At 42.8% G+C, this 10,478-nt stretch overlaps 1 protein-coding gene across 1 annotated transcript; it reads right to left on the reverse strand.

The window, feature by feature from the left end:
• Nucleotides 1-3,978: 3,978 nt before the first annotated feature.
• Nucleotides 3,979-10,224, reverse strand: LOC308221354 (uncharacterized protein; the record flags this gene model as incomplete). The annotated part of the gene is made up of 3 exons (XM_080618337.1): nucleotides 3,979-4,928; nucleotides 6,257-6,371; nucleotides 9,304-10,224. 3 exons carry the CDS (start codon nucleotides 10,222-10,224, stop codon nucleotides 3,979-3,981), a joined length of 1,986 nt encoding a protein of 661 aa, XP_080474463.1.
• Nucleotides 10,225-10,478: the final 254 nt, after the last annotated feature.

The following is a 10,478-nucleotide window of genomic DNA, read 5'->3' on the forward strand; positions in this document are numbered from 1 at the left end:
TTACAATCACACCAGGAAATCCTTTACCTGCTCATTTCTGCCTTAACATTTATAACTCAGCAAGCAGATTACTACTAAGAAAGCAGTGTCTGCTTGTCATATATGCCTCTTGCCTTTGCTAATACCTGAGCACTTTTCCTCAGGTCTTACTCTATTCTCTACCACTTCGTGGTAGTTCTCAACGACTGTTTTTCTTGCCCATCAAACAGGCTTGCTTCATGCAGAATTGGGAAAATACATCTGCAAATCACAAACCTGGTTCAGGAATGATCTCACTTCTTCCTCTCTGCACCCCCAAGGGCTCAGCAGTCTTCCAGAGCTGCACAGAGGGTGAGCTGTCTCTAGAGATCCCTGATGTTGTGCTAGAGACCTGCAGAACAGGCATCACCATCTGAGTGTAACAGCTCTAACTCCCTGTATAGTTAATGAAGAAGAATAAACACCTCAGAGGCTCTTGGCTTACCTTGTTTAGATCGTTCTACCACTGTGAGAAGACTTACTCCATAGAAGACAGTCCATGTGTCCTTGAGACGTCTTTGCTTGGAGAGCAGATACTTGCCCCATGCTAAATGCCTACAGTGTAATCAACATTAAATGAAGCTGCTTTGAAAGATACAAATGACCAAAACCATCATAATAGTATTTACATTTTTTATGTGTATTTTTAAATGAATTACCAAGTTTTTCCCTCTGCCTTTCACATAAACATAACCACATACATGGGCTTTAATAGGCCATGACTGGTATGAAGAACATAGGCAAAGGAGAAGAAAAAATGGTTACTACTGTACCCAGTTACTAATCGCTGCTACAACATGAACTTTCAAGCCTCAACACCACAACATTTGTTGTCTGAAAACATTTTAAATCATTCCCTCCAAATCTGTTTCATGTTTTCCATCCAAGAGTTCAGGGCACTGTCCCACTCTTCTTCTTCTTGCTTGTCATTGCCATATCCTTGCTTTTGTTTAAGTTTCTTTGTTTCAGAAGGTTTCCAAGCATTTTTGATTTTCCTGACAGCTTACAGGCAAATTTTACTGTGATGGTATCAATGTCCCATTTTCCATCTATCACTTAAACAGAAAGATCCGATGAGGCAACATCTTCAAGGCTTTCTGAGCTGACCTCTGTATTTTCCGCATCCTCCTTCTCACTAAAGTCATCCCATCCCAGCACAACATATAAATACCCTTGTAACATACTAAGTACTAAACACAGGCAAAAGATAGTGACAAGTGTGTCATTACCAAACTCCAAGCAGGTACCTGAGGGCCTTATTAAGCATTTTTTGTGGCTGGGTCCCTTGGTGTGCAGCAGCACATCAATTTGCCCAATGACCTTCTGCGTGCAGAGTCTTGAAGGTTGATAAAGGATGAAACAATATGTGCTTCTAAGCACTCAGAAGCCTTTTGTATGATAAAGACCCCAAGTGTCGAGTAAAAAAACATAAATATAGGGTCGTACTACCAATCACTGCATTGAGACAGTGTCAGACGCTAGGGAATATTGCTTGAGATCAGAGAAGCTGCAGAGCTAGGACAGGCAGCATAGGTGGGAAATGACAGTCACTTATGGATAGACTGACTCAGTGCCTCATCAGGATGAGATATAAAGATAAGCTAATATTAGTATTTCCCAAGACAAAGGAAGGTCTTGGCAGACCAAAGATGTCAGTGGTGATATGCCCACAAGAGCTATGGCTCAAGTTCAGATCAGCTTGAACTGATTGTTCTGCCCATGATGTTCATTGATAAGCAATCCCCTCGTCTTTATCTCAATCCACATGCTTTTCTTATCTCATTTTCTCCTCCTTTCCTGTTGAGGAAGATGAGTAAGAGAGTGGTTGAATGGGCGTCCAGCAGTTAGCCAGGGTAGAACAAACACTGGTATGAACTTTAAAGACTGGAAATGAGTTTCTGAAGGCATGCAATCCAATAAAAGAAGAAATGTGATTACTGAATTTTATGGCCATTTCCCCTACATGGAATCATAGAATGTTTTAGCTTGGAAGGGACCTCAAAGCTCATTCAGTTCCAATCCCCTGCCACGGACAGTGACACCTTCCACTGGAGCAGTTTGCTCAAGGCCCCATCCAGGAGGTGAAAGGAGTAGCCTCTCTTAGTGAGGAAGAACCTGGAGATCTAAAAAGGAAATCTTGGTGACTACGTGTCTGGTTTTATGTCCTAACAGCAGCGAATAAAAACCCTTCCCATTCTGTCAATCATTTCTACCTCTTTCTCTTCCTATTCTGCCTGAAAATATGGAGACATTATAAAAATTCTTAGTCCAAGTAGTGATGTTTTACTTCTAATTTTACTGCCCTCATAAAGCAACAAGGGCTTGTTGCTGTATTTCATCTCCATGCATCACCACTCACCTTGGAGCAAATGGGTGAGTTGTGAACTATTTTAAGGACATCCTCTTCCTCTGTTCCCCTTCCCAAAATAAGAAAACAGTCAGTAACCACAGTCAGTCAATTTGCAGAAGAGCATTGCGTGGGATTCCAAGAACACTTCTATGCCTCTGTATCTGTACTGGAAACGGCTGAGGAAAAGTCAACCAGACAATAACATTCTTATTGAGAAGCTAAGGAATGTTTTCCATGTTCAACTAGGAACTTCCTTGTATTTCAGTATGGAGAAATATTTAATTCTTGTATTTCCACTGGGATATCAATCCCTCAGGTAATACCAATGTAATAGCTCCAGAGTAGCTACTGGCCAAAACATGGCATTTCATCCTGTGTCTCAATAAAGTCATGAAAACTTGGAGATAATTCCATGGATATGGGATCAGTCTGGTTCTGTGGTCTTTAACCATGCTTGGGTTGCTGCCCTTATAGATCATAAAGGTCACCTATGATATAAAGGTCTCAGAAAGGTGTTAGACAGCAGGACTCCTTAAAATGAAGTAGACCCAAGCAAGAATAGCCATAATTTCAGGCTTATAGGGGTTTTTTTGACCTGGGTATTAATTTGCATTTACATTTATTGTCACTGGCCAGCTGAGATTGAGTGTTTGAGGAACCACGGGCAGGATGAGAACAAAGCTGAAGTAGATAGCACATTCCCCAGAAAAGTACTAAGTACATAAAGATAGGAACATTCAGGCTCACTGTAGGAATTTTAGCTATTAACGTGGTGAGCTTTGGAATCACGGTACTGACACTGAGCTGCAATACTAGTAGTTATTATTACTGGGAATTGCACTGGCAGAGGAAGGAAAGAAGATTCCATTTCTCATCTCAAGGGACTTCAGAGTAGCTGCAGGTTGCCTGACTGAAAGTTCACACTCCTGCTAGTAAGATGCTCTGTATGGAAAACCCTTTCAATAGTTACATATTGCAGTTTATTTATTTGCTGGTCTTTCAGTACAATCTTTCATCTCTCCCTGTTGTGCAGAGACCAAATATAACCTCCTACTTCTCTCAAGGTCCTGTTTTACCATGTAATGAGTCCCAAAGGCTGATCACTTTTGTCAGCTTGCTCAGCTGTAGACACCTCAAAGTGTGTTAGATAAAAGCTGTTGATGTTGTGCCCTACTGAAAGGTTTGTTTACTCTTAGAACTTGGTAGCACCATCACTCCTTTGTGCAGAAAAGGAAGGAGATGCTGCTCTCCAGAGCTTTCAGGAGCTTGGAGGAAAGAACAACCTCTCGAAACACTTGGTTGTTTCTCCTAATGCCAAAAGAAGCCTAGGCAAATACCCTAGATGTAGCTCTGAGGCGCCTTAAGGTAAATGCCACAATAACACCCACCATGTTCATGTCTGGGAGCTGATGATAACCTCACATCCTTTTGGTTAGCAGTTTCCGAAGCACATGAGTTATGTAAACCCTTGAGTTTAGTGTCAGCATTATTCTGAATAGCGGCACTAAAACCAGAGCAGCATTACTGGAAAGTCTCTCCTGGGCACTTCTCTGAACCCTCCCCACGGTTACTTAAGCTCACAGCATCTTACAAACATACACTGTGTTGTTTCACTTCTCACTCCTCTGCACTTTCCTGCTCCACAACTTTTTCATGGCATTTTTTACTTCTTTGTTTTGGAGCGTGTAGATCAAGGGGTTGAGCATAGGCGTGATGATGGTGTAGAACACAGAGACCGTCTTGTCTGCTGAGAAGGTGGTGGAAGGGCGCATATAGATGAAAATGCCCGGCCCAAAGAGCAGAACTACAACAGTGATCTGGAAAGTACACGTACGGACAGCTTTGAGATGCCCTTCGAAAGAGCACGCCCTCAAGGAAACCAAGACAACAGCGTAGGACACAATAAGAACAATGAAACAACCCAGGGAAATCACACCACTATTGGCAATCACGCTGACACTGATGATATAGGTGTCAGTGCAAGCCAGCTTCAGTAAAGGGTGAACATCACAGAAATAGTGGTCGATCTCACTGGGCCCACAAAAAGGCAGCTGAATGACCAGCAGGGTCTGCACCATGGAGTGTACAAAGCCTCCCACCCAAGAAGCTGCCACCAGCCAGATGCAGACACGTTTGGTCACGATATTTGTGTAATGAAGCGGCTTGCATATAGCAGTGCAACGGTCATAGGCCATCACTGTGAGAAGGAAGATCTCAGTGCACCTGAAGAAATGGCCCCCAAACAGTTGAGCTGTGCAGCCCACAAAAGAGATGGTCTTCTTCTCAAGAAGAAGGTCATAAATGAGTTTGGGAGCTATGACGGTAGAGTAACTGATGTCCACAAAAGACAAGTGGCTCAGGAAGAAGTACATGGGAGAGCTCAGCTGTTCACTTGTCTTTATAGTAATGATGATAAGCAGGTTTCCAAGAATGATAGTAACATAGAAGGCTAAGAATAACAAGAAGCAAACTTTTGCCACTCTCTTATCTTGTGTCAGTCCATGGAGGATGAACTCTGTCACGTTGTTTTCTTTCTCCATAGGTACCATGTAGACAGGACCTGAAGCACAGAAAAGACACACCAGCTATGGCATTAGACATGGGACATGATCACACATACACACTGACCACTGCTGTGTTAAATATGTTTAATGTTTCTCCTTTGCTGTCTTTTGGGGACAGTTTCCATTTAAAGACAATGCTTTTCTCAAGGAATAACAGTCGATATGCAAATCAGAATGTATTATTGACATACATAATAATCATATATATAACACAATATACTAATATATAACAAGCTCAGGTTATCTATTTGAGAAGAGTGGTAGAAATAATACCATCAGTTTCTCACCTTTGCCTCTTTTAAACCAGAAGACTAATTACAAAGTCCCCTGAAGACTCACTTTAACCCTATAATGTTGATTTAGGAATAAAAGTTGACTGAAAGAGACAGTGTGGCTCTAATTCCAGTCTCAACACTTTGATCATGGCCTGAAGAAGGTCCTTGCACAGTGATTGTACTTTCCTTTTCAGTCCTCTAAAGGATTGCAACAGAGCTACTCCTTACTATCCTTCTGTGATAGACCTGGATAAGTTCAGTCACAGGAAGAGCTGGCCAGTGTTTTCTTGAACCACCTTTCTTACAGCACATAAATTAACTAATTGAAGCTAATTTGCATTAATGGCACATTAGCAGGGGCTCCTATACCTCACCCAACTCCGGGACTGAGTGTGGAATATCTCATAAATACACCTATAGTGACACCAGGGTAATGAATGTACTGCTGATGACCTTGCTTTACTCACAAGTACCCATGAATCCACCTCTGTGGCATTCCCATGGACACAAGTATGATTAGTTCAATGTATATATGAAGATAGAGGTGGTAAATGTGTAAGAACCTTGACTGTGATATCATCAGGCCCTTTGGGGTCTGAATTCTATTTGACAACTACATAATGCTCAGTTCTTTCTTCTGAGCTCTCTGCCTCACCTCCCAGCTATTCTCCAACTAGGGAAGCAAAGGGAAGGCTCTTCAGTGTCTCCATCCCTATCTCCATGCCTCTCCATGGGAAAGCATTGTGGAGAAGACCAAAGTGTGTGTGCCATGACCGTGTGTGACATGTCCAGCTCAGGCAACGTAAGACTGAGCACATGGGAAGTGTCCATCAGCTCCTGAGCCCTCTCTGTAACCATGACAACATCCTCTTCACAGATTTTCTGGAAACAACATACAACTGGGGGAAAAAGGCAAATAAAACATCAACTAAAGCAAAAGCTGGAAAATATATAATTGTTTTCTAATTCATAAAATGGACCACACAAAATTCACTCTTCATAGGCAGGATTTTAGTCTCTCTTGAACAGAACAAAGGAACGATACTTACACAGTTCATATTTGCCAGTCTCTGAGCATTCACTTGCTATTGCTCCTCTGATGACCTCCTCTGACCACTTTGAGGTGGTTTCATCAGCACGTCTCAGCTGCTGGTTGTGGCTTAACTGTTGTGAAAGCAGTGCATATCTCTGCCGGTTCTGAAACCTAGAATGGCTGAAAGAGCAGCCCGGCTATCTGCATTTCTCATTCTGCAAAAACCCCACAACATCCAAGAGCATCTACAAAAACAATTGTCTCTCACCAGATGGGGAAATGGTAGCAGGTATATTTAAAGTAAATCACACAGCAGAGGCACAAGACTATCAAGAGCAATGAGATCCCAGAGGCATATGAAGCTTTGTTAGAAATCGTCAGTGGACAAGGAGCTCAGACTTGTTCTGTAGATATCTATCAGGATCATCTCTTGAGAGTGGTGCTGGAGTGTGGTCACCTCAACTCTTATATTACACATGGATTTGCTTGTTTGCTTGCTTCTTTGTTTGCTGAATGGCTTTTCAATGCTGTCCAGATAAATAAGCTTTGTTTCCTAGTGGGTATGTATTTGCTCTGGAAGCATTTCTGGTTCAAATAACCATCACATCTGACCATTTGCAAGCTTTATTGTCCATCGCCATATGGAGACAGGCTGAGAAAGTTGGGGCTGTTCAGCCTGGAGAAGAGAAGGCTGCGTGGAGACCTCAGAGCAGCTTCCAGTATCTGAAGGGGGCTACAAGGATGCTGGAGAGGGACTCTTCATCAGGGGCTGGAGCGATAGGACAAGGGGTGATGGGTTCAAACTGAAAGAGGGGAAGTTCAGGTTAGATACAAGGAAGAAATTCTTTACTGTGAGGGTGCTGAGGCGCTGGCACAGGGTGCCCAGAGAAGCTGGGGCTGCACCATCCCTGGCAGTGTTCAAGGCCAGGTTGTTCATAGTCTTGGGTGACATGGTTTAGTGTGAGGTGTCCCTGCCCATAGCAGGAGGGTTGGAACTGGATGATCTTAAGGTCCTTTCCAACCCAAACTATTCTATGATTCTATGATTTATATTCACCTTAACTTTGCAACCAAATATTCTTAGCTTAAAGACATACCTTACACAGGACATTTACATAAATTCTGTTTTCTGTCCTAAGCTAACATATCTCATACACATTCTCGTTTCTTCTTAACTTCTTACCATTGCGTGTTGCCAGCACAAAAGAATATCACAACTGTGCTGCAGACTTCATTTCTTAGGCTGCTGCTGTACAAATTTGAAACAAGAAGTACAACAGGAAAATACTTCAAACATTTAGAACGATTTGTGTTAGTCCTCACTGCAGGTGATTTTACTGATACAATGCAAAACACAGAAGCAACTCTTTAGCCTAAGTAATAAGTTCTTATAAGAATTCTTACCAAAGTGTAGAGGAGCTTAATGGTGCTTTCAGTGACACCTTCCGTAAGCTACAGTCAAATATTTGCCCAGCAGTACCCAGTAATGACAACTCCAGAAGAAAACTTGTGTTCACCTCTAAAGCATTAAAAAATCATCTATTTTCAATATATATGTGTATATATATAATTTTGATTAAAAAAAACCCAACCGATGTTCATGTCCAAAGCATTAATACAATAATCTAGTCCATATATACACATACATATATAATTTTATTGATATATAAAGTTATAAGCCCTAACTTGGCCTTGAGAACACCTTGTGACATTGAATCCTACCTAAGTCATGTTAAACAGGTGAAGATGTTTATAGGGAATGAAAGTGAAGGAATCAAAGTGCTTCAGTTACTTTTGAATGGCATGAAGCAGATCTTTCCCTTCTTCACTCAGCTGATTTGGTGGTTTTCTGCTGGTAAGGTAGGGGCTAGGGTCTCTTGTCTCATTGTGGATCCTCACATGAAGACCCTGAGCTGCTATAGCTTATCACCCTGTGACAGCTTTGTCTGGCTTGCTCTTTCATCCTGATGTTTCTTCTCTTCCCTCCTGCAATAGCAGGGTACCAGCTCTTTCCTGTGGAAAACACACTTCTTCTGTTGTGTGGATGTGTAAATGCGCTCTGTTGGGCTTGGAGCTGTCTTCAAGTTGTATACTGGAATAGTTCCTAAACAATTCTTTTTCCTTTTCTATTGAGTCATGAAACTGTGTTTCCAAATGTCATCTTTGGTCCTTCATTTCTTACAGTCAGCAAGGTGTCCTTCATTGGATCAATGATTCTGTATTAGAATCATAGAATGGTGAGGGTTGGAAAGGACCTTAAGACCAACATTAAAACACCTGAGTCAGAGGTGAAGGGTAGAGAGGGTGGTTGGAAGGATGGCACCAGTGATAGGTAGAGTAGATAGAATCATAGAGCAGTTTGTGTTGGAAGGACCTTTTGAAGATCTTCTAGTCCAATCCACCCTGCCACGGACAGCAACATCTTCCACTAGACCAGGTTGCTCAAAGCCCCGTCCAGCCTGGCCTTGAACACTGCAGAAAGGATTTGTTGCACTGGCAGGGGAAGGGGAGAAGCTTCCTCTCCTGTTGCCTGCATCAGCAGATGACCCAGCTAGCACCTAATACCAGGGTTTTAATTGCTGGTGCGTGATTTCAAGATACCACAATGTAGTTCTCATAAAAAGGCATTACTGCAAGCCAAAAGGGGACTCGGTTTCTAGCATCAGTTGGCCACAGTCCTCTCCTTCCCAGCTGAATGGATTACACAGCAGATGAAGTCCATCCTGAAGTTTACCCCTGAGTAATGGGATGCTCTACCTGGATACCATTTTTAGTGGTTTTGATGGTAATTATTTAAACACTGGTGTTTCAGTTAGTGCTTAGGAGCACCAGGCCTGCCCCTGCCCCAGCTGACAAGAGAACAGAAAGGGAATGCCTGCTCATCACAGAGTTCACAATGTCCTTCAAATCAAAAGTTGATCCTTCACTGTCTTCCAACCCAGTATTCTAGTCTATGATTCCTAACTACAACAGGAGCTAACAGCAAGATTTTCTTCAAAAGGCAGTTCATGGGGAATTTCCATGACAAAAATTTCCTTTGGGAATGTTATTGCAGTTCTACACCTTCCCATTTTCACTTCCCACTTTTTTACCCCACAGTTTTCTCATGGCACTCTTCACCTCCTCATTTCTTAGCGTGTAGACAAGCGGGTTCAGCATGGGGGCGATGACAGTGTAAAACACTGCTATGGTCTTGTCCTCCAACAGATTGCTGGATGGACGTATGTAGGTGAATGTGCATGGCCCAAAGAACAGAATCACCACAGTGAAGTGGGACCCACAGGTGGAGAGGGCCTTGTGCCACCCTATCCTTTTCAAGGAAACCAGGATGACAACGTAGGACATGACCAGGATAACGAAACTGCTCAGAGTTATCATTCCACTGTTGGCCACAATAGCAATGCCCATAGCATAGGTGTCCGTACAGGCCAATTGTAGTAATGGGTGGACATCACAGAAGTAGTGGTCTATTTTGTTAGGCCCACAGAAGGGGAGCTGGATGGTTAGAAGAGTCTGCACTATGGAGTGCATGAAGCCTCCTACCCATGAGCCAATCACCATCCGGCCACACACCCGCCTGGTCATGAGGGTGGTGTAATGGAGAGGTCTGCAGATAGCAAGGTAGCGATCATAGGCCATCACCGTGAGGATGAAGATCTCTGTGCAGCCAAAGAAATGTACCCCAAACAGCTGGGCTATGCAGCCTACAAAGGAGATGGTTTTATTTCCAACAAGGAAGTCAGCGAGCATTTTGGGAGCTGTGACAGAGGAGTAGCAGATGTCTACAAAGGACAGGTAACAGAGGAAGAAATACATGGGGGAGCTCAGAGGTTGACTGCTGGTTATGGTGATAATAATGAGCAGATTTCCTGCCACAATAATCATATAGAACAAGAGAAACAACACAAAACATATCTTCTGCACCCCTGGATCCTCTGAGAGGCCCAGAAGAATAAATTCCTTCACACTGCTTGCATTCTCCATGTTAATCAGTTGGGCAGCAAAATGCCTAGGCACAAGGAAACATAAAGACAAATGATTTGTCAGTTTTTCCATTATTAAAAATGAATTCTTTATCAGATGTATGCACACATTAGGAAATATAAAGGGTTGGTATTAAGTTGGGGGGGGGGAGGGAGGTGTTGGGTTTTTTCCCTTCCCCTATGTGTTTAATTCTCCTTGCACAAGACTTGAGCCATGCCTGTTCCTGCAGTGAGATGAGGGCACTCTGGGATATG

This window comes from Psittacula echo, assembly GCF_963264785.1.
Source record: "Psittacula echo genome assembly, chromosome: 5".
NCBI classification, from domain to species: Eukaryota; Metazoa; Chordata; class Aves; order Psittaciformes; family Psittacidae; genus Psittacula; species Psittacula echo.